General features: G+C 37.3%; 1 protein-coding gene across 1 annotated transcript in view; it reads left to right on the top strand.

The window, feature by feature from the left end:
* The first annotated feature begins 4,898 nt into the window (after positions 1 to 4,898).
* Positions 4,899 to 26,872, top strand: part of LOC112692930 — a 32,782-nt gene continuing 10,808 nt past the window's right edge. The window contains exons 1-2 of the mRNA XM_025567752.1: positions 4,899 to 5,005; positions 22,041 to 22,080. Of these exons, the coding sequence (XP_025423537.1) occupies positions 4,899 to 5,005; positions 22,041 to 22,080 (147 nt within the window). The remainder of the gene's footprint in view (positions 5,006 to 22,040; positions 22,081 to 26,872) is intronic.

Raw genomic sequence — 26,872 nt, 5'->3', positions numbered from 1 at the left:
AAAAAAAAAAAATCCACGCCGCTTTGTTGTCCGAATCGATTAACCGATTTCTATTTTTCCGCTCCGACGACCGCTCGATCGCGAAACGACGATTGCCGGGGGTGCGGCGTGCAGTGGCCGTCCGTAGTGCGCGTACTCGTCGTACTCGTCATACTACGCACGGTGTACACCGGTAGTTATTATTATTAAGATTACGGTGTTACGCGGTCGTATTCAAGTCTGAAAGCTGTACCTTACGGCACGGTTCGCCAACATTTTCGAACAAGTGAGCTACATTTGAAATTTAAGTCCCTCCGACGTCCAGGAGAAAGAAAAAAAAAAAAAGAAGCTCTAAAGAACAATTATTATCTAATGTGTTTCCGTTATCCGATTATTTGATTATTTTACGCGATCTCGACTGATAAAATTAATTTTTACAACGATCGACCTATACTCCTAGAAAGATCGCGATCGACCGATTGGCCACCCCTGTCTTATTGTATTGTTTTATTTCGTTATTATACACACACACACACACACACACATATACGCATACGGTATACCGGACCATATATGCCAGCCTGAAACGACGCGTTACTCGTTTGGTGAACTACCGCAGCGAGTACTTAACACAATACTGCATCACTACCGTACAATACACAACCGTTCGACAGAACACATAAACGTTTCGAGGAGACCGAACAAACGATCGTTTTTCTTTTGCAGATAAGGCTAATGGATCATAAATCAGGAACGATGGCTGAGTGAAAGATTTGTCACGATTTTTTTTTCTCTCTCTCTTAATTTTCATCCTTGAAAAAGAAGTTTTCTCTACGTAACCGAAATGGATGTTCGAATCTCGCCCCGTGTAGTTGTACGTCTCCTTATTCGTGTAAGACGCGTGTTATCGTTGCGTTTGATGACTTCGATGAGTCACCGGTAATCTGATTGTTGCTCTCGAAAATCATGACTTTGGACTGTAACATTTTTTCGCTTCCGGTCCGCTAGCATTTAAGTTGAAAGATTTTTAATTTATTTTTTCTTACCCACACACAACTGAAATAATATACTACGTATTAGTATTTTTTAACAATGTATATTTGTTTTAGAAAAGAATTAACTCATATTATTACAATAGCCAACACTGGTTTTGTTCTTTTTGACGCGCGTGCGACTTACTCGATACTCGTTTACGGTGCACGTAATTTTAACCTAAATATAATATTTAGGAACACGGTTTTCACAACACAACAGCGTATCAATATGAGAACATGTACGTGTAGATATATTTTTACTTTGAAAGTTGCCGTGTAGACCAGCTGATGGTTTGCGTTGTTTTTAACACCATCAGAGTTTGCGCAATATCTTATATCTTATACATATTTATATTTACATCCATATCTCACTCTATCGTACTCTCTTTCTCTCTCTCTCTCTCTCTCTCTCTCTCTCACACTCTCTCTCTCTTTCTCTCTCTCTCCCTCTCACTCTCTCCCTCTCACTCTCTCTCTCTCACTCGAGAGTTGGTCAAAGAGTGGCTTCGGAAAACAAAATGCATTCATATGTACCTATATATATTTGTATACGTATATATTATGTGTATTATTCTCGCTGCAGCGGCAAATAACGATTACCGGTGCATTACGAAGGTTCGTGTTTGAGTGTTTTTTTATGTGTTCATAAAAAAACAACAACTTTACGAAGGTGTTGAGGTGGACAATAAAATAACGTACGTATAATACACTCGGTACCTATATGGTTGTGTGCGAGTGTGTGACCCTTGGCAATGAGAAAATCGGCTCAGGTACTAGAGTCTAGACGACAATAACGTACGTACGTATTGAAGTAACATCGGATTGTCGCGACAAAGGGCGGTTATACGGCGGTGTTCTGATAACGTGCGTATTGATAATAGTCGACTTTCGCAATAACGTCGTAACAAGCGAGACGAAGACTATCGGCTACGGCAAGGAGGTACCTTATACGTTATATAATATATGCGTGTATAGGTTCATAGTGTCAACGGCAATGGCAGTGAAGGGTGGAACACGCGTGCCCGGTAAAACCGTGTCCTATTGTTTTTTTCCCATCCTGCCCCGTGCCGTTTAAAACTTGCGCGAGATCCACGGGGAAAAAAAAATCTAAACACTTATATTATAACGAATACCGCGTTAAGTTAACGACGTCACGTGGGTTATTTATTCGACATCCGTGTCGAAACCCGCAGTCGCGGCGTCTGGAGAAAAGGATCACGGCCTCCGGAGATTTTTATTTTTTATTTTATCTACCGGGAAACGACTTCAGAAACTGCTGATGACGTCGAGTTGCCATGCTCCGGCAATAACGAGATCCTTACTGCAGCGCATACGCATGAACCGGGTCGTCGCTGCATAAAATAATTGCAATAACGTCACGTGCGTGGTTATACTGCTGTAACGCAAAACGTCTGACTTATGGAATAAGTCCAGTAGAAAGATTACGTCGTTTACTTGTTCTCGTGTTCGAGACGCGTCGCACTCATAAAAGAACAGCAAGATTTTCGACTTTTTTACCGCAATCATTAAAACCATAAACTTCGAGATTAAGAACTATTCGAATTAATTTTTATCCATCCTTTTATCGTTATAACATGGATGACGCGAACGTCTTTCTCTGAATTTGGAACATTTAAAATTCGTTTTTTTATTAATACATTCCATTTTCTGACTTATATCATCACTACGTGCGAGCCTAACGCGTAATATAATTGTGACGGAGATGCACTTAAAGCGTGTCATCACTCATGTCCCGGAAATGTTGTAATTGTTCGCAAACTCGTATTCATACTAAACGGATAATATTGTAATTATATGCGTAAGCTGCTGTTGGTCAGTATTTCGTAAAGAACGCGGTTAGACACGGTGTAATATTAGTTATTTAGTGTACGAGCCTAGAAATACAGTTTTCGAATTAAACGCACCCCATTCCCATTCGTGATCGCGCACGAGTACCCGGCCCATCATCCGACTGGCATCCGTTGTCCGAGCGTATAAATTCAACCCTTTGCCAGCGGTGGTACACAATGCGCGCACACGCGGCGTGGTGATGGTGTGATTTACATTTAAATATAATATTGTATAGTGTAAGGTATGTGTGTGTGTGTGTGTGCGCACGATTGTGTTCTGTATTCGACGCACATTGAAACTTAATAATAGTAATAGTAATATAATATTCCTGCACCTTTCGACGATGCCGACCTGGCAAACGCGCGCACCCCAAAAACGAAGGCGCTCCCGTCGCGATGACCTTATATACAATATATATATGTACAAATAAAAATGTACACTGTTCAGCGGACTGTTTCACCCTCCCCCACCCATTCCACCTCCACAGTCACCACCACCCTTCTCTTTATTATCTCGGCGGCAGATTTGCAATTTAAATTGGCCACCGCGACCGACACCCGTTTTGAACTCGGAAAGAACCCTTTCGCCGTTTTGCCGACCAGTGAAAAATGATCCTTCGCGTTCGGCAAAGAAAAAAAAACCCCCAAAACAAAAACAAAATGCAGTTTTTACAACATCACAAAAGATAATATGGGTATAAAAAAACTATTTCTATTACCACGTGGTGTCGTAAATTTTTTCTTCTTTGGACTGGCGTTTCTATTGAATCGGTTTTTAAAAAAAAAATACGTTTTATGCCATTATTATTATTATTATTATTATTATTATTATTATCTAAACCATTAATCCTGTGCGCCGCACGACAATCGCCACTGCTCATACCTTCGGCTGCGACGACATAACAGAGAACCCTTATGCGTGGTGATATTATTGTTTATTCGGATTGTAACGTGACCTCCATAGAAATATAAACAAAACAAAAACGGGGAAGTGGTCCGTAATCGCGATTTGTCGTAATGTATTATAATAATAATCGTAATAATGCTGTACGTGCGCAAACCAGTGCGAGACGGCAACTGGTTTTGACATGGATATTAATATTACTGTACACACATAACGCGAACCTTATAGGAAATCAAAACTTGTGGTGAGTTCGGTGTATGCAATCGGATTCGGTTGAACTGCAAATTGCACGCGCACACGTAACGTTTGAAAATTCCACGAGATTTCGATGTACGATTTTCTTCTGGTGAGCTTAACGAGTAAACTGCAACACGTGATGATATTGCACGTGGATCTCTAGAAGAAATAATACATTTATTTGTGACGTTATTGTATGCATTATCGTCGCCGATTTGTGTGATCACGTAACCCTTAATGCGTGTCCAGCTAGATCAATGCGATTAATGCGAGTTGTTCAAAATCCTTCTAATCGGGCCACATCGCAAGTTGACCACGAAGAAATTTCCAGATTCCGACCAAATAATAATTCACATTTGAGATGACGCAACATATTTTTATTTTATTGTTTTAGAGCCGATAAAATGTAACGTTCACACGATAAAACATGATCCTATGTGCATACTTACGTTATGAAAACTTTCATAAATATTAATGGCTGTAACATAATGGATAAAATACAATAATAAAGTCGGGTGAACGACCGACGAAAAATTATGATTTGAATTCCAAATTTTTTATTTTTCCAATTATTTTTCCGTTTGTGTTTCATTCACGTACCCGCAGAAGAGATGATTTCGTTATTTAAAAAAGTTTAAAAACAACCAGTCTGGCCACCCGAATCGAAACGGGATTCGGCAGTTTAATGCGTATTCCGTCCAAGGATCACGGGGAATTTTTCTCGTTACGCCAATAGATATCCAGGTTATTCCAAAGACCCTTGTCGTGTTTTCACCGCGTAAACTTTTCCTCTTTGCAGACGGATTTCAAAATGTATTTTTTATGATTTATCACTCGAAAGATAATTATTCCGAACAACTATATTGCAACTTGGTATTTTGATATTCCCACGTAATGGCGTTATTGCCGTACGTATATCGTATGGATGATGCGTGTATTTCACCGGAGTATTATGACAATAATGGTTGGCGTTCGCTTACGGCTTTTGCTAGACGTGGACTGTATTGTAATATCATAAACTTTTTTTTCCTTTCTTTTTTATCGTATACGAATACTGCGTCTTATGTAATGGTTTTTATTTTTTTGTGTTGTTTTTAATGGCCATGATAACAATACGAAATATGTTCGAAACTAGTCGGTTAAAATTGTTTTCTAACGACGAATGTATATTATAGTGTATAGAAATTTCACGTTCAGTAGTGATAATCGTTTAAATGTTCGACGGGATAATCGAATTCGTGTGAACAGTTTAATGCATCTCGTTACATTTAATAACTCATATACGTGTATTATAATGTGATGTATAAAGCATTTTCGTTTTTCTGACGCTGTTTTGCGGGTGTAATATTTCTCGAATACTTATTATAATATCACGGTCGTGTATATTGTCGTAACTCGTAAACGTATGTTAAGCTGAAAAACTGTCTTGTATTATAATGCCTTATTATTATTACTACTACTGCTAATAACATAATGTACGCGTAGAATTTCCTTTTCGACGAGTTCTTCCGTATTCGCACGAAATAACAATAATTATATTAATATCACGTGAAGTCGATCTCGGTAGTAACTCATCCGGTCGCGATTTACTTGAGATGTCAAACGTTTTGTACACAGACGGAATTTTCGATTACATTATTATTATTATTATTATTATGATTATTATTAATATCGTCATTATCATAATTATATTACTCGCCATGTTTACTACGCTTGTTTCGCTCGGGGCGCACGTCGGATGAGACTACGTCATTAATTTTAACCTTTGTGTACACTCATAGTGTTTTATGTTCGATTTACATGTATACATTAATATACTCGTGTTATGCCCTGCGCTGTAGCGTGTTATCAAAAACACTACTAATTTTTCGAACAGTTTTTTATCTGTTCAGATGGCGCACTACAATCTGATAGTTTAATATTTAACGACGTGGCGTTTATACTTTCTTTTTATTATTATTAGTATTATTCGTTTTGAATTTGTTTTTTATCACTTTGGCAGTTCGTTAAACGATAGTTTAAAGTAATAAATGAAAAACTATTATGTCGTTTGATTACGTACATTTTGACTCGACGTAAATTGTACCAAACACGTGAAGACGCGTGCACTGAAGTCGACATTTATTGAATCAAATTCGATAGAGGTATTAAATACGTAAAATTATAAATTCGATACGTCCAACGGGTTATAGTATTGTTTTTATTTTTACGAAAACTAGAAGAATCTACGATATTATGTTCACATCGTATTGGAACGTCGTGATAATTCGTTTAAAAAATAATTTCGTAGTCTATTCAGGGTCTGCGCGTTATAGATACCGATTAAATGGTCTACATCAATCACCCAATTAAATGATTACAAGCGTACATTAGTAAATAAAAAAGACCGTAGTGGATCGATCGACGACAAATATGCACGTGTTTAGATAATGCCAATAGCGGATTATAATAGTAATGATAATTATAATATGTGATATTTATATAAATCGAACGTACGTGCAACAATGGTACGGATGCTTGCATTTTATTGTTGTATTGACTGGGCCAGTGTCTAACAATTACGAGTATATGATGTTCGCGTTCTCGACAGCCAAATATTATACTGACTAGTAGACGAACAATTCGTTAACGGAAATAAACAAAATACATTTTGTTCGTGTACCGTAGCGCAAAAATATTGGAGTCTTATTCGAGCGGTCTTATGGCGATTTAAAGTACTTGTATGTTGTAACAGCTATTTTACTTACAACGCAGTATAAATGATTGAAATAAATGTACGCGCTTATGGCGATAAAAAAAAAAAAAAAAATGACATCCTCGCGATAAACACAACTGTAGTAGGTATAGTGTGTACGATAATGTGTGCAAGCATTGTCGGATCTTAATAGTCTTAAACGTAATAGACCAGTTAAATAAACAAAAACCAATTTTAAAACGATATTATAACACCTGATACTCAAAATAAATAGAATATCAATCATGCGGCTACTATACAATAGTAGTACAACATCGTATACACGGGTGAAGTTTCACACATTTGTTAGTGCACATTGTCTTTCTCGTTTCGAAGCAGTCGAAGAGTCTTTAATGCATCTAATGCACAATTTAATCAATAATTTCGATAAAATAATATTTAATTTCTAACAATATTTCAACACAAATTTTACAAGTGATTTTTCGCTTTCTTTGACGTCAAAAATGCAGTTCGATATTTTTGATATTTATAAAATATATTCATGGAAAATATTATTTTAATTTGAAGTCTTCGACAATTCCTGGTCGTGGTCCTAGTACACGCGTTAAACGATTCTTGGAACTTCATAGCATATTATTATATTCATGGCTCTGTCGTGTCATCAATCAGTGGTGCCGGAATTTATTCGCATACATTTCTACGCGAATTTCCTCTCGTTGAGTGACGAACGATTGTTTCAGATAAAATATACCCTTTTTAAAGATTGTCATTTTCTAGAGTTCTGGATGCACACTCAACACAATATTATCCGTTACATAGTAATTATATTGTTCACGGCAATTCGAGTAATTTTTTTGTTAACTATCAAGAGCAAAATGTTGATGAGTTTTGAAAAACACAGTTTATGGGTAAAAGTTAAACTTGTGTCTTAAGGATTTTGAGTTTGCCACACCTGTGTTACGTTTTTTTTATAATTTCTTTTTTCGATTTTATTATAAATAATTGTTTTTCAGTTTAAATAAGGGCGGAGTAGGGTGTCTGGTGGCTAAGATGATATTTCGTTCTCACCATTCCTACACACACATATATATATATATGTAATATACATTATCGATGCCTCGGAACGCTGTAATGACTGGGCAATCGGCGGCGCGTAAGATATGGTACCGAAATCGGTGGTTTCGACTAATTTGTCGTAAATACGTTTCTGCTCGTGAGATTTTTTTTTGGTGTTTTTCATTATTTCGTTTTTTTTTTTTTTTTTAATGATAAACTATATTATACAGTATCAGCAATAATCGTGTGTATAGTGTAGTGTAAGGTTTGTGTGTGTAGTTGTATATGTGAAATGAGACAGAATTATACGCGTATCCGTGTGCTGTGGCGGCAAACCTTATAATAATAACACACGCGGCGTTCCGTCTATCCGCGTGCCGCCACCGCCCTGCCGACAATCAACGGCGTCGTCCTCGTCGTCGTCGTCGTCGTCGTCGTGCGCGCGGAGGTGTATTTTCCGATTCGTCCGTGACGTTTAACGACGCTCCAAAACGGTTATAAAAACTTCAGATAAATAATGGGTGAAAATGCGCTCAAACGCACGTATTATATAATAGATATAGTTACGTGTAGTGCGCCGCTTCTCTAGTATATAGCTCGACGAGCATTGTAATACAATCATTTGTAACGCAGTGGTGGTACGTTTTAGTGGTGCGGGCGGTGCACGAAAAAAAGGAAGAAAAAACTCTTACGAGAAATGTGCGCGGTCCGAAATTAAAGTGTTGCGTTTTTCTATCATTTTTTTTTTTTTTCATTCTATTCCTACTTTTTGTGACCGGTTCCAAAGTGATTATTACACACACTCGAAAACGATAACGCGCGTGTCCGTGTGTTTGTGTAATAAAGAATATTATACACATTATTTATTGTTGTACATACGTTATGACGACGTGCGCCGCGAGGAAACGTTATCCGGGTAAATTGTGCGTTTTAATTTATTACGCGTATTTATTAACGGATTTCAGTTTCTTTTTCTCATCCATAGCCGTCCAAGAATATATGTAATATACGATCGCGATGGAGTGCAGTCTAAACTATCTCGCACCTTAACCTACCGATCCCTCCTTCCACCGCCCGCGATTTTGTGTTGAAATATTATAAGTGTAAACGTGCACATAATGCAACGGAGTCCGATAAAATATCTACATTATATTAAGTTTATTGTATTATTAATATTACGTGACCAATGAAAACTAGAGGCTATAGCGAGCAGTGTTGGGACTTATCTAGATAGATTTTTTGTCATCTTGTATCTTATCTAGATAAACAACGCTAAGTTATGTAATTGCTTATCTGAGATAAAATTTTTACTTATCTGGATAATTGTCTGTATTCTTGCCAAGAGTTATTTTTATTCTTGTACGGAGACGAACCCAACAAATCAGAGATCATAAAATTCGGTCCAGCCGTACTTGAATTATAAATTCTGTAACTAACCCGACTTTCTTTTATATGTATAGATTTTGTATTCATAATTATAATTCGTGTATTGTTAATAAGTAATTATTTCTTGGTATGACATTTTGTTTGTATTTTCATGTCGAGGAAATATTTTTGGTATTTTTAAACTTAATTTCTTATTTTTCCATGAAAGTTCCAAATATAGTAGGTATTTGATTTTAGTATATATATGTAACTCGTACGCTGAATAGTCAATACTTCACTCTTGGAATCCGTTAAGTCGTAACTACTTACAGAATAATGAAAATCATCAAATTAAGATTATATGGAAAACAATATAGTTAAATTAAAATAAATGTATTCTGTATTCATCCTGATACGTACAGAGCAATTTTCATTGTTTTTTTTTTTTTTTTGTAACATTTTAGTGATTAACTATCATTAAATATTGTACATTAATGTACCAATAAATACTGCTAAATGGTACACAACATTACTACAATAAACATTTAACACCTAGGTACCTATTGATAATAATGATTATAATTGAGTCTTCATAGATATTATTACAAATATGAAAAATTGGCCAAAAGATAAAAAAATTTGAAAATATCTTTTTTTTATCTGGATAAAAATAAAATTATCTTTTATCTTTATCTAAATATTTTTTATCTATTATCTTTATGTAGATGAATTTGGACATATTATCATTCATCTTTATCTAGATAAATTTTAAATTATCTATTCCCAACACTAATAGCGAGTCTATAGTATTATGAGCGAAAATATCGCAAAACAAAAATTATAAACAATTATGCGCACACGTTACCCGTTTTACTCGCACGCGCGCGTTTGGTATAATAAATAATGTATATATTAAAAACTACGTAACGGTCATGATTATTCGGGTGATATATATATATATATATTGATTTATGTTAATTTGGCAGAAACAATTACACAAGTCGATTGGAAAAACATATATATAAGATAAAAATTAAACCTGCGGTGGCTTGTCATTTCTAGTGTAGTACGAACGTAACTTCTAAATGAAAAAAAAAACGAAAACGAAAACCCCGCAGCCGCACGTTTGGCCCTCGCCGTATTAATTAACTATCGTACGCTGCAAAACGTGTCGCGGAAAAACGCGTTCACCGTATTACATAATAATCCGACGGACAATCAATGTACGGTGATCAGGACGTCTAACGGGCGGCGACCGGTTTTAACGCCGCGAAACCATTGAGAGAAAGATCGCGTTCGTCCTGCGTCCGTTTCTCGCGCGCACGTGGGCGGGTTGAAGCGCTGCGTTTGCGCAGGTTTCCGCCGTAAGGAAACGCGTCGAAACGGTTTCCGCGTGATCCACACGTTTCGCACGAGCACCGCGAGACGTTCGACAATCGTCATCCCTGCGAGAATGGTACACCATTGTATTTTGCTGTTTTTCAATTTTTTTTTTTTTTTAATTTATTTTGTTCGCGGTGATGGGACTCGCTTATATAAACTTTTCCGTCACAACGATGACTGTTTATGTGAATTTGCACAGATCGATCGACGTAAAATGCTCCGTGTCTCGAAACCCTCGAGATCAACGTATTGCATAACTCATCATTCTATATTGTCCAAACCGCAGTTTACTAATGACTACGACGTTTTGCAGACATTTCAAAAATAACTTCGTGTTAAGTCGCATTTATAGCACTCCGATTGGCGATAAACCTTGATAATATTCGAACGTATACGATAAACGCATCGTTTACACTACTTCACGTATAATACGTGTTCACGGTACAAATAGTCAATAATATTATACATACGGAAACGTGAGATTTTATATTACATTCGTTTACTTGTACGTGTATAGTCATCACGTTCGTCGCGCTGGACTGAAAACTCAATTCGGTTACTCGGCGGAGTGTTGTTGGGTACCGCGGTCAGGTATTGGAACCAGATCAGATGACGAAAACAAAATAGTAAAACAATTGTACTTAATAATAAATTGGAGACAAATAGCTGAAACGGCACTCTTCACATCCTATTACCTCCAACATGCGACTGAATTCTTGTATTATTCTATGTGCCCACACTTTTTGTCTGCGCGAAGAGTGATAACGGATTCAAATATTATACCGTACGTTAAGCGTCTAGTAGTAACCGCCGGCTAATGTGTGCGTGTATGCTAGTGTATACGAGAGCTCGTTTTGGTATTTATCACCGTCGCCGTCCAGCGTATGTAGGTTGTACACAATCGATCGAAGTCGTAGAAATGTCCCAAGTCGCGTAACACATAATCCGGGGGGCAAAAGCCAATAAAATGCAACGGACAAGTATTATTGGGCTCATATATGATTACACTTGAAGGTTTTATTAGTAAAGTATACACAGTAGACATTGTATGTTTGTGTTTAATCATTTATTTAGTTTTCGTCGTCGTTCATGTTAGATGAGAATGAACAACGTACCGCGGTTTTCGAAACAGTGCGAACGGCATCGTTCACTTTTTCCTCCGGACACATATGACTCCATTTGAATGTAAACGCGTTTCTTAGAGAAACTAGTCGTTAAAATGCAACGGATAAAATGCATATCGTATAGGTAACTGCACCGATAAACGCGATATAATAGAACAGAAAGACATGCGTGTGACGTGTACCCGTAATGCGTGTACGATAAGTTATTACGCAATAAGCGCGTTTTTTTTCTTTTTGTCCAATCGTCGATGAACGAATTTTTCTGATTTTTTAAATTAATTTTAATTTAAACTTCACTTGATGGAATCGTACACAAGTTTTTACATGTTGGTGGTGAACAATAAAAAAAAAAACCCTTAACGCTCGGTCTAAAATAATACGTACGACGTAGCCGATCGTGTTGGTTTTCTGAAAACGACGTTGTAACGCATTCCGGGCGCTTGTCGAAGTACGGAAATCGTGTTTGTTAAAATTATTGTTTATCTGTAATATATCTCTGTTGTTTATACAGCGCACGAGTATTATTTCGAAGAGGTGTTAAAAAAAAAAAGAAGAATAAAAGAAAAAGGGTCATAAAAGTTTATGCAACGATTTCGATAAGACGTCGACGAATTTGTCGAAACGTAAGCGTGTGTGCACGCGTGCGCAAGTATGTGAAATTTAAATCCCGCGCACCGCAGTATAATATCGATTAATCGATGCGTGTTTTGAGTATCCCAACAGAAACGTGTAGTTTTTCGTGAATAGTATCCGTGGCTCTTAAGGCGGAAATCATTGAAAGCCGAAGGTTATTCGACACTGCTACAATGACGCGTATTGTGTACCTGTGCGTACAACAAAACATAGCTGCTAATCGAAAAACCGAATTCACCGTGTAAACTGGTATACAAAACCCAAGTGGTAAAACGCGGCCACAACGGTACGTACGCTCACGATGATGGGCGGGCGATCACTCTCCGTCCGTACATCGTTTCCCCGGCAAACTAATTTAATTGGGAAAAAGTCAATGATTTACGGGCCGTAAGATCGGAGCGCTCGCGTTGAAAGTCGTCGGCGCCACCGCGACCGCTGATATCGTCATGTACATAAATATATTTTATAATATACTATCATTGTGATTCTTTTGTGATCCTTAGCCGTTTCGTTACGGTTATCGAAAAACACGCGTGCGCGGGATCACTTGGCGTGCACCGCAAATGTATAATATTATCCCGGTCGACGATGAGACGACAGTTATCGACTACGGCCCGGTGCGACGTCAAAATTCGATGTACTTGTGCGCACGTAAGAAAACACGTATCCGTACGTTTGTTGTTGGACGTTAAACCAGTTGCAACGGCGCTTTTCGAAGTTAACTTTTTTCTATTTCCTTTTTTTTTTATTATTTTTAAACGGCTTCCGTAAGACGAGAGAGAAAAAAACTACGTGATCGCCTTAATCCGCAGTATTTTTTTTATATTCGTACGTCCTGCCGCAGAGAACGGGCCGTGTACGCGCACGGCACCGCCGCCGCAGGACGTTGATCGCTACCCCCAATCGTGCCGACGTCGCACGTGCCCGCGAACACGACGTATCACGTACGAACACGCGTGTATCGGATTACGTTTTTTTTCCACGTTTTACCGTCTCTCGTCGGACGAACGCGTGTTCGAAAACCGACAAAAAGACGACTTACGCGATCGGTTCGCCACGTTCGTCCGTACGAGCGCGTTGCGTTTGTCATATAATTCTGCGTCGTACCTGCTCCGTACGCCGCCCATAATCGCTTCTACGGTGAAAACGAACGGTTAGGGGGGAGGGGAATAAGAAAGAAAGAACGAAAGAAAAGAAAAATAAGCGTGTTTTTTTTTTTTTTTTTTTTTTAAGGCGTATTCTTCCGTTGTCGTCGTCGTCGTCGTCGTTTTAGGCGCGCGCGCACAAGTCGTCGTGTGTAGGTTTTCCAGGCAATAAACTTCGCGCGGCTCGCCGGCAGGATAGTTGGCGCCAGCCGTGCCCCGCGCGGCGTTACGAACGCGTCGATGTCCAACAGACGTTCCGAGAGAGCGGCGACCACGCGTTTGCACGCACGCGCGCGCGCGGCACACGGTAATTTTTTTCGTATAAACGCACACGCACACGTTAAAAAACATATTGCTGTGTCCGTTTCGTGATACGGCAACAGTAACGATGTGCGCACCGCGCGTGTTTTTTACCTGCGCGCACTGCTGCGGATTTGCATACAACCTGTCCGCCGTGCGGCGGCGTCGGAGTGTTCGCGTGTTTGTTTTTTACGCGCGCGCGTCAAACGTACCGTCGTAAAAAAAAAAAAAAAACGCTGCCGAAAGAAACGTTCTAAATTATTGTTGTAACGTGCACGGACGCGCGCACGTTTATCACGACCGATCGTCAGTGCTCGTACCCCGGTTAGGGATAACTATCCTGTTTATGTTCCGGGCGGTTGGTCGTCAAACGTTTCCGGGGTCCTTGCCGATAACGTTCGTCGCGCGCCGGTTATTTGTTGGACATTGTTGTCACGATCCAAGAAACGATTATGATACGTATGACCTGTGAACGCTTACATACCGTTAATAACTCGAACATGCCAATAATGCAGTAAAAACGAGCTTCGCGCGTTGGATAGCATGCGGAATTCTCTACGCTTACTTTTTTAAAAGCTGTCGGTATGGAAACTATAACCGTACAGATGCAATAGCGCTGAGGGGTATTTGTTCATCTCCGGGTCGAGCGTAAAATAATCACCGATCGCCGTAATAACGCGGTACAGGTGCGCGCGCGCTTGTTCTACCTTAGGTGATTTAGATCAGTTTTTACGCAGTAGTATTAATTACACAGAAATCTCAATTTAAATATACAAACGAAAACTCTGTGGTCGACGGTCGAGATGTGAACTGCACGATTCCACGACAAGACATAATAGTAATTCCGTCATATTTTACTCGGCTGCAGAATATCCCGTAACAAAATGTTATTTAGAAACGCACAATTTGACGTGTTACCGTAGTAGTGGACACATGGCCGACAACGACCATATGCGAGTGGGAGTGATGAAAATACCGCGAGTTTACCTTACGCGCGGCAGTCTATGTAGCGTTTTCATGTTTTTTACCCGTTTTCGTTTATCTTATGTACAACAGACTTCCGGTTTTCGACGACCGTTAGGACGTACCTCGCGATTCGCAAAAGCTAATTACTTTTAAGATATATATGTTACGGGTAATGTTAACATTTGGCTAATGTCGACATTATCCATGCAAGTAGACTAATGTGCAATTTTTGAAAAATTTCAATAAAAAAAAAAAAAAAAAACAGATCGAATATGAAAGAATTAGTAATTAGTGATTGTGGACTATTTCTAATACATAAAAATATCACAACTAACAAGGAGATTTCTCGTCACCATTAATTTTATTAACTAAATTTAAATATTTTTCATTACATAAATAAAATGGATTAGCTTCTCGTTTTTCAAATAAACAATAAAATTTTGTTTTCATTTCCTTTTTATTAAATAAAAAAATATTAACATAATATAGCACTCACAAATATGTGAAAACAGATTAAGGTCCCTGCAAACTCTAATAATTTTTCATCAAAACAACCTTAGCGACTAACAAAAATTAATGTAGGTCTAATGTATCGTTTTAAAAAATTTTAAGATGTTTGAATTGGTAAACAAATTATATAAAAAAATTCACATCGATCGGAGCATATACTTAATACTTTTTTAATATATTCAATATTAAAAACTGACAAATTTATAAAATGTAAAATATTTATTTTCGTCAGGAACTTGATAAAATTGGAAAAGTGCTCCGACCGATGCAAAATAAACTTGTGTACCAATTCAAACACCTCGATCGTCGGTATCTTGTATATGTATTGCGTATAAAGTTATAATAAAAACATTAATATACTATACCAACCAAGCATACTAGACTCATTTATTTTTTACTTCATTGTTGAGATAAATTATAAGTTAAGATTTATTATTGTGACACTAATGTATACAGAATCCAAAGAAAAACTCTTCTTAAATTTTTCTTAAAGATTATCCGGATGGAGTTGATATTTCATATTAATCCGCGAAAAATGATACATTAGCCAATATGCATAAATAATGCTAACATTTGTCGAATAATGTTCGACATTAAATAAATGTTAACATTGCCGGCAACGTATATATTCACGTGATGATATGATAGATGACATTTGGAATTTTATACCGATTTTTCCACGTGCCCCCTGCATCTTGGTATGCACAATCACGAAGTACGGACAATTTTCGCCAAAACAATTTTTTCGCACCGAATTATGGTGTCTAACTTATTACAGTTGAATCAGCCCTATTAACTGGGCCAAACGCGTGTCAGATGAACGATTCCTGTAGTTCACGTGCACCGGAGAAAATAACGCTCGACGACTATTTCGTTTATTTTTTTTTTTACTAGCTCATATTTTTAATAGAATATATTTTTCGTTTGAGAACGGTTTTTGTAATATTATATCGGTTACACTTCCGTTTGTTCGATGTACGAAATTTTTCACAACGAAATATCGCTAAATGTTTTGCCAATCCCATTCAAAGGCATTTTCCCTAGTCATTCTAGTTCCAACAATAGATAATGATAATGATTATATAATTACAATAATTAAACATCGTATTGTTCGTTTTCTATATGTTGTTGAGTACTGTTTTATATTTTTTTTTTTTTTTTATGTAGCCAAGTGGTATTTCGTGTAAACAAGACTCGAAACTGTGTCTTTGTTCTATTCAAATTGAAATAATGATTATGAAAAAAAAAAACATAAATTTCAATTTCCATTACTCTAAACCGGTTATAATTAATTTGCAGCCCAGAAATAAACACGGTTCACTTAACCAGCACACCCTTCGTTATCTACACACTGAAACTTAGACTGTGACGTAAACATAAATGACATTGCTCCATAAATTAAAGATTTTAAGGCAGTACGCCCTGAAATTCACTAAAACAGTACTCTGTTATATTTTATAGTTGGTGATTTTTTTTTTTTTTAACGTTAATATTATGTACGTAGGAAAATGTGACTAAATTTTTACGTGCTCCAAGGAAGAATATAGATTTTTATCTAGAATTTTTTGTATATTATTGTGTTTCGGAAACGTATTAATCATTTATAAGAAACAGACATTGGATGTTGTACACCCATAACTCGCAACAGAATCCGAATAAACCCCTCAATGTACATGGTGTCGATATCACCACGACTCCGTACACAAAACAATGAGTTCTTCGCCTGCAAAAGGGTATCGATAAGCCCATGATATTTCCACGTAACAGGATTCCGAATTACCGTAGCCGATCGCGTACCATTATTTATGATTGTTAAATATCTACCGAAACCATATCCATATATGATTACAGCGCGTACATACGTTTGTGCGTATGGACCACCGTAATACGGAGGAATATAATATTAATATAATACCGCGGAAACTAATACTAGAAACTGCACAGTGATGTCCCACGTTATGTATAACAAATATTGCACCTGTGACGGATACCACGCAGAACGGCCGCACATCACACGCGGTCCGAATGCAGCGCCGCGACGTGACCTATAATTTATATGCGTTGCGGTGTATACGAATTTCCATTGTCCCTGCTGCGTACAGTATTATAATACAGTGCGCGGATCGCAGTCCTTTTGTCGTCCTTATTTTATCGCCGAGGCGTCCGGTCATGTTTTTGTGCGCATATTTTCATTGTGTTTCACGTGCGCGCGTCGACGTGTGTACATAAATTACACGCGGAGAGAAAAAGAGTAGCCGCCGCGTGAATGAAGTGTCCGGGCGAGAGAAAATAAAAAGAAATCGCGCGACGCAGGTGCATACGCGAAATGGAAAAATAGCCACTCATAAGACTAGGTACACCGCGGCGACCGTATCGGGGCACGGGTAAACAAGGCGACGCGGAGAAGAAGAACGGTTTTGGTGATGTATAATTATATGGATTCGGTGCATTGTTCACGTGAATGTTGCGTCGGCGGAGCAACAATCGGTCGGTCGCGTTACGGCAGCAACAATAGTCGTACACACCGAAAAGGTGAAAAATACCAAAAGCGAAACGCGCATGACCCTGTTTGGGACGAGGAGGGAGCGAGAGAGAGCGAAACGGTAGTCGCGACTATAACATAATATTATAATAGTGCACCGCTGCGGCGATATCGTACACGGTTATTATTACGATTATTGTTGTTACGACGACAACGACGTAGAAACGAAACGAACGCGCGCGTTTGATTGATCACGATTTATTAGTCCGCGAGCGCGTACGGTTCGCGGCAATAATAATTGAAAATCATTAAGACGCCGTAATAGGTTATTATTATTATAAACACATGTTTCGATATTATTTTTTTTTCTTTCTATTACGCGGTCTATACTCGTATACGTGTATACCATGTACGTGCGATGTGTATACCTACTACCTATCTCTCTCTCTCTCTCTCTCTCTCTCTCTGGTCAGCCGCCGCCGTCAGCCGGTTGACAGACTCGTTTTCATCGATACGCTATTAATCCGACGCGAACAAACCCCGATCATTATCTATCCTATTCGCTCTCCCAGGACTGACCCACGCCGCCACCAAAAAAAATAATAATAATAATAAAAAAATCGAATATCTAAAAAATACGTACACACACGCGCGCGTACTCGTACGATACATTTTATATATATTTATTTTTTTTTCGACCCGGTGCATGTGGTGGGCGCATATAGTAAGACCGCGACCGACCTATCTCCCGTATTATACGTAATGTATACGTATATGATCGTCAGACGCTGCTGTATTATTAACTCGACGACAAGCTTTCATTTCACACCGTATTAAAGCATTTATAATGGATCTATCAGAGTAGATTAAAAACCTGTTGTAGCGCCGCCGCCACCGCCGCCGCCGCTGTTCTTTATCGGTGCTTATAATCTCTTGCGCGCGCGCGCCGCGGTCCTTTTTCACGCGCGTTATTTTTCCTCTTCTTCTTCTTCTTCCTTCTATCTATCCTTGTCCTTTTCTACAACGTATCACTGTTCTCTCTCTCACTCTCTCTTTGAATAATCGTATATCGATTTATATACGTATAAACTGTTTTTTCTCTTTTCGAACCGTGTACACGTACGTACACCCGACCATATGTAGATTTCATTATCGACACACTTGACGAGAGGAGTTAGGAGGGGGAGCATCCGCGGGAGAACCCGTTAAACCGATATTAATTATATTTGTGTCATAAACGCACGCGTATATATATATATATATATATATATATATATATGTTTACTTGAGTATTGAACTACGAAAAGAATGCAGTGGTAGTGGTAGCGGGGGGAAAGGGTTGCGTGAACTCCCAACTGGTAAGACAAGAGTGATAAAATGCCCGTCGAGTTCCTGGCGGGAACAGTTCGGGAAATATTGTGGTTACCGCAAACCGAGTTCGGGGTTGTCCTGTCAAGCGATTTCCATAGTACACCTACAACGTTTATTTTAAATTCAATGCGCTCGTTTAAAATATACTTCGTATACGCGCGTATCGCGTACAATGGCCGCACGTTTTTTCTTATCGACTACCATACGCGGATTGTTTCATAGCCGCGCGAACCGGTAGAAAAAAAAAATAAAAATAAAAGCCGTATGAACTCCGTGCATAATGTTTTCTACCGTTTCTATACACTACACGTTTAATATGACGTGTCGTACACATTTAACACAGCGCACTTCAAGTTCCGCGCGAATAACACATATTTTGTTTAATGACCTATCGGGGTGGAGGTACGTGCGCGTACGTGGGATCTCGAGTCGAAACAAGCCACGCGTCCTGGTGCAATACCCCCGTATTTTATATTCACGCTATCGCATAACATTTGTATTTGTCGCGCTTGAATGGTTTTTTTCTTTTTTTTTTCTCTTTTTCGCTGCAGCCTGGACTACGCGTTTCGCGTAACGGTCAAAATGTTTTACGACAAGTAAAATATTCGAGCAATTTTTATACACGGATTGTTTCATGTTGTACTCGTACATAAGATTATACATCGGCTTCAGTGTACAGTACATATACTGTACGCCGTTTTAACGCCCATCTGTTATCGTAGAAAATGTTTCAGATTCCGTTGTGGTTACTATATGATTGTATCATAATCGTTTTTCGATAGGAATATTATAACTCCTCGTTCCGAGTGGTGATCGGACGTTTTGATGTTTTTCACTCTGTTTCTCTCTCTTTCGTTTATTCTTCACTATTCGGCAACTGCAATACATTTGTAATGATTTTAAAACAGTCGTCGGTCTATTTATTTCTCATAAACGTTGACTGGGCTTCAAAATATTAATAGTGTCCAACGTCTATATTATGTCACGTACTACTAATCGTATGATTAGTATTATTACAACATATCATGTACGCCGGAAGCGCGCGAATAATTTATCGCGATTTTTAATAAAATTAAAACCGGCAAAATATCGTGCGCACAACACGCTTGCGTTCGACGCGTTTTTACTGCTGTTGCCGTGCCCGTAAATAAATTTATAACGAAAAAATGTCTCGCGAGAAAACATCGCTCGTTTCAAGGCGTTTCGAGAACCTAGGTATGCATCGCAGCCACCCGCGATTGAGTGCAGTCGTTACAATCTGTGCAGGAGAACGGATGGTGTTCGAACAATTATAATATATACTTTGCCAACGCGCACGTAACATATATCTACGGACGAGGCTCTGGTGACCTGTCCTTCGTATTCGAATGTGCAACGATAACGTTGCAAAGGAAAACATTTTAAACCGAAAAACACACTGTTTTCTGCCGCCGGCGAGTGAATAAAACGAAATCGTTCGGTTGGCAGTGCCTTAGTAACCTGCACTCGGTACACCTATCTCGGTGTGTACTATACTGCGGATTAGCGAGGTGCGAGAACGAGACATAAACATTAAATATGTTGTGAATATAACAACGCGTACACCGATCGTAAATGGTACTTTAAAAATGGAATCTGCGATTAGGTCTGAAACGTATTTGCACACGACTAAAGACGTAAGCGAAAAGATAATAATGTTGAATCGATCCTTCGAACCATATCAAAACACGCATATATATATATATATATATATTGATAGTTGTGCGAAGACAATACTTCGGCAATAATTGAAAACCGTTTGACGACCGCGTTTACATGCAGTGGGTACGGAACACCATGTATAGTACACCATACAACTAGTTTACAAATAAGATACGCGTCTTGTCCTTTGGTTATTTTCAAATTTTTTTAGCAAGTATTTGTTGTCTACAATTTTTCTGCGCGAATTAAACGTCAACTTCTGTTCGCCACTCCGATAAAACACGTTCACTCAATACTTGACACATTTATACTGTATAATATAACATATCGTACGAATGAACACAGCTTCTACGCGGAATATTTCACTTCTTAAATTCCAAAAAAATATATTTTTTTTTTTTTTTTGCGATTAACCCACAAACGAATTAAACAAATAATGCTGCTTTGATATTATTGTCTTTTATCGGCAGCTACCGCTCTCCGAAGGACCGATAATGTGTGTATAACATTTCATTGGAAAAATAGTAACTATTAATTATTTTATACAACTACTTGTTTACGTGTATTAAATGACATTTAATTTCAATAAATCAAGTGACGAATTATTTACAACTTTATATTACGCATTTTTTTTTTTTAGGATTATCATAATTATTATTTTAGATATTTTCACTTTTACATAAATTTATGATGATTTATTAAAATGTTTTACGTAGTTATGAAACGATAACCGGTTTTTAACCTATATTTTTGTCATACAGCGACGGGTAACACGTCTGTGCAATTTTTTCTCTTCTGTGTTTCAACTATTTACCACTCAGAACTAGTCTCAGCTTATAATATTTAAATATTATACATTCGATTAACACTTTATTATTATTATTAACTTCTACTGTCGATCGTTATATTTTTCATGTTTTCGTAACACTCGTCGAGTACATAATATTGATATTACACCAATTAAAACCGATAATGGTCGACGAACGCATCGGAACAAGAAGAATAATTTCTCCCGTTCGCCTAAAGTCCAAACGCACGTCGAATGAATTAACCTCAAGCCGTTTATGGTGTATGTTTTGCCTAAACAAAACGCCGGCCAATTTGTCGACTCGTTTCCATAACGGTATACTACAGTGATCACCGAACGTTTTCATCCGTCAAACATCGACACAAAATGCTATGACGGAATAAATGTGTGTGTGCGTTTGTGTATGTTTGTGTGTATATGTGTGTGTGTGTGTGTGTGTGTGTGTGTGTGTGTGTATATATGCCTATGTGTGTTATGCGTTACGTTTTACTAATATTGCTTTTATTTTTTTGTTTCAGGTTAACAAAAATAATCCAGAGTGCTTTCGTTCTATTAATGGTAAGTTAGTTAAATTACTAATCGGTTAATCTTAGTCCTGAGCACGATTTATCATTGTTGGCATAATCGTCCGCGTAATATAATACCATATTGTTCGAATTGAAATCAAAAAACATCGATGTTATACGATTTACATACGCACGCATTGACGCCGAAAAAATATGCCTACAATTGTATGGCTGTTGTTTTACCCGGACCATTTTAAACTTTCAACAAACGCGCGACAGAACAATAACAATGATCTTTATTGAATCGTTATAGTATTATGCGTGCGGTCAGTAAGTCGCACGATAGTTATAATTAACTCCAAACATGCTATTGACGTTTGGAAATGTAAACGAATGATATTGGTATTACGATTTTGACGGCTTAGAGACGTGTGAGTCGGTTTGTTTTTTCTGTTCTCGTTCAAAATCTTAAGTTTTTGGGACTGCTTTATTTCATGATTCCACGGTTGAAAACCGACATGTCCAGATAGCGCACGTACGTCGTGAATAGAAGGAAACGTATACAATAACGGAACAACTGCTACGATGACGTTATTGCTTTCAGTTAACGTGTACGATTGTCGTAATAGTAATTGGTTAACGAAAAGTACGCATATATTATATACTAATTATGAACGAATGTCAAATGGGCGGCCCTTTCCCTTCGAATTAACTGTGTATTTTTTTTTTATTGTTTGATCATGATGATTTATATGCTAGATTCCCACCGACAGTCGTTTTATCCTTCGACGCCTTCTCGAATATTAATCGATCGATATAATACAATAACACGATCAACGCACGTTTTTATCACTGTATCAATTAATAGTTCGTTTTTAATTACACTTGCGTCAATAAAAATACCGTAGAAACAATTCATCCGACATACCATATATCATTGCACTACCCCCATGCGTCTACCGTGTAGTTATATTTTATTGGTAAGAAAAAAATAAAACCAATAGTAATACAATAACTGGAAATCTACATAACGATTATCACTTTGTGTATACAATGATTAAATATTTGTTTTTCCAATAAAGAATTTCTTACGAAGTTTTATATTCGCATTTAAACATCGCACACTCGTATTATTACGGTAATAAAAGCCAACATAAATCTTTATTAATGGTGCCGGGCGTTAAATATTTATTTTTTTTTTTCGGAAATTCTTAACTTGCAAAACGTTCGAACGACTCGAACGCCGCTGTTGAACCGGACCAAAATGTGCAGGTTGTTTTTACCGGAACCCGTTTAGTCTCGGTGCCGATCGGTTGATTTCTATCATATTTTTCCATCCTAATATCGTTTTTATTGTTGGTCGGTACCCGTACCATATAATATGGTTAATAAACTCTCGACGTACAGTTTTATGTAATTCCTTTTTACAATCTCAGAACCTATAATTCTGTCTAAATTAAACGCGCATAAAGAATTTTAAGTGTCCACGTAACTAACCGTGTAAGACAACAACCGTTTACACCATTTTCCGAGTACTAGAAAACGTCTAATAGTTTTCAAAACAAATTTTACGACTTAATGTATTATTATTATATGCGCCCTCGCTGCAGGACGCATTTCCATTGACGATATCTGCGGCCCATTGATGTGAGAATATTATGTTATGAGGTCGTGCGCGCGTACATTGTCGCTCGGTAATGATTTACGTTAATGCGTCCGGTCAAACGACACACGGTGACATTGTTTATCCGGATGATAGAAGAATAAGAAAAAAATAATAATAATAATATTTTACGCGCCTGTGTAAATAATCGTAAAAATCGGCGTTTCGGAGAAGCGAAAACGCGACTAGTATAATATATTATTATCGCGCAATAATTTTTTTTCGCCGTGAATTTTCGTACACGCATCATTACAAAATACATAACAATATCACGTCTGCTGAAATTATCGACAAAGTCGCAGTGCTAAATAAATAACTGTCGAGTGAATGAGAGTATAAAAGAGAGAAGGGTTGCTTGTGTCTCTTAAGTAGAAAATATAGAGAAATTAATTGTGACGAGAATTGATTCTACTGGGCGTACATACATACGGAATTACCTCATCAACCGTTTGGATAGAACACATGAAAAATATGACACCATCACGGTGCATGAGGTATGAGAACTAATAAGATAAAAAATTATTAAAAAAATTAAAAAGAGAAAAACCAAAGATCAAAATATCGAATATATAATAATCTTATTGCGTGAAGTATTTATACATTTATTTTAGTAAACTGTACGATGAGCTCTTGTATTCGTGTTTTTCGTTTGTTCTATTCCCGCTTGTAGTAGTTTTAAACGATTCAGACACAAGTTCTTAAGGTTTCTTAAGATCAAGACGCACATTTCTCATGGTAATCATTTTATTGTGTAGTTCCCCTGTACATTTATATGTATGTGTATGTGCCGTCTTGGTTATTGGTAAGCTCCATGGTTTAGGTGGTTTCGTAATATTAGATCTCATACAGGAAAAACGTATAAACACGACAAACAACTAATCAGATGTCGGTTTATCATAGCAATATATTCATATTGTGCCCAGTACCGTCGACGGTATGTGTATACAAGATATAAACGAACTTATGGTCTACGCGACTCAAATTCGGATTATCGTCCATCGAATTCTATACTTATATCATTTATTATTTTTTTGGTCGATTTATTACTAACGCAAATCCGCGGGCTATCGATTACAATAAAACGAATAGTAATAATAATAATCCTTATTATTATTTGTTAACTTTGAACTTTTTTTAAAATTAAATTGATTTAAAGATATTTACAATCTTTTGACTAAAATATTAAGTAAGTAGGTTACAATTATATATTTCACGGAACATGATTGATTTGTTGAAGAAACTGTTCACTAACAACACATCAGAATTTTTGAAATGCTGTGCCTATAAATGATGCACTTCAAGTTTGTTCTTTCGCATTTATACTACATCGTATGTGACCTCGACAAAATTGAGGTTATTCACAATAAGCCCGTTGAAACGGTATTGAAAATTGCTAAATGTGTGTCAATCTCTTTTGAATGACATGCATATACAGTATACACATAGTATCTTTATACAAGTGATTAAACATTATGACAATAAAAACAAAAAAAAAAATTCAAAAATAGGTACGTATTATATATATATATATATATATATATATATATATATATACAGTCTATCGAATTAAAAAGTACACAAATCCAATTGAAAAAACCTTCACGTACGTCTTCAACTCGATGTGTTCGTTCATTTCTATTACACGCAATCGCATTACTATTACTTGATACTAGAGCACTGTATCCAATATACTGGGTGTTGCCTGTATAATTGAGGAAATTAGTTCACGCGTATTCTCTGGAGTGGCCAAATGAAGAATGTTTATGTGATTTAATTATGATTATTTTACAATAATAATGTGTCACTTCATCGTATTTATAATCACAACGAGATATGTTCGAAACGACAATACTTTTAGACGCTTTTCGGAATGCAGACTACTATGCGGTTAAAACAAATGTGGTGACACGAAAATAATTTGACCTAGAAATACTTGAATACTCGGATACCTATCCATCAAAATCCCAAACCAATTCCCTGGGTGTAGGTATAATTTTTATTTTTCGACATCAAAACGCGTAAATTGATACCCTGTTCCGAGGGAAACGATAAATCGTTTTGATTTGATCTTATTTCGCTTTTTTTTTTTTTTTTTTGCTAACTCATAAAGGGTTTTCATTAACTCAAATTCATCTTAAATTCTTCAGTACTGCACCATCAACTTAAATGTTACGTTGTATTTTTCAACTGAATTAACGAAAAAAGCCATTTTTTTTTTAAGTTCATCATATTATTTGAAGATTATGCAAATACATTTATTACGCAGTGTCATTGTTGTTGGAACATTAACCGAGATGTTTGAAGATAAAATTTTAAAATAAATCAATTCCATACGTATTCGAAATGTCTATTATCCATTTAACCTTAACTGTGTTGACTCGATTGAAAAAAAATAAATAAATGAGCTCGACTGAGTTAGTAAATATTATTAATTTGCCTAGCCTTGAACTAGTGTGTACCTCTAAATAAAGTGGTCGCGTATTGCAACTTGCCAATACATCATACGTATCCCACATGTACATAGTACTTACGGTAATGATATGCGTGCGGTGATTTGTTCGGTATCCGACGTCATCCGTCCGTCGAAGTATACATAATATTATATATATATATATATATATATTATACGGCGTCAGCTGCAATTTATATAAATAGTGAAAGGAGTGAGATTTTAGCCGTTTAAACTACGATAAAAAAAAAAAAAAAAAAAAAAACCAAGCGTTTTTAAAGAGCGTAATCGAAATCGTGTGTAATGGTATCATGTTGTAGAATACCTGCCGCGGTTGTTATAACATTATTGTGCTTTCGTGTTAGTAGTTCGAGTAAATTATTTCTCCGTCCCAAGGTCCGTTCGCCTCGTTAAGGAACAAACGGATGCACAGGCACTCTAAATTTTCGTATAATACGTGTATATTATTTTAATAACGCTCACGACTCCCCGTCGGGGGCTCGTACGTCATAACGATGTGATCGTGTGGAAAGCGCATGTGAGCCGATTGTTATTATTAAAACTTGTGCGCGCGTGCGTTCCACGTTAAAACAGCTAACATTTTTAACAATCCAAACGAATTGTATCCGATCGATTGCTAAGTGCATTGCACGCGTATTACCACGACGGTCATCGGGTGCGAAACTAATACGTAAAATGTCAACAAAACAATAACGGTCGAGGGAGTGCCGA

Source organism: Sipha flava, unplaced genomic scaffold (assembly GCF_003268045.1).
Source record: "Sipha flava isolate LNK unplaced genomic scaffold, YSA_version1 79_pilon_pilon, whole genome shotgun sequence".
Lineage (NCBI taxonomy): Eukaryota > Metazoa > Arthropoda > Insecta > Hemiptera > Aphididae > Sipha > Sipha flava.
The sequence above is the reverse complement of the archived record's forward strand: the minus strand, read 5'-3'. Positions and strand labels throughout refer to the sequence as shown.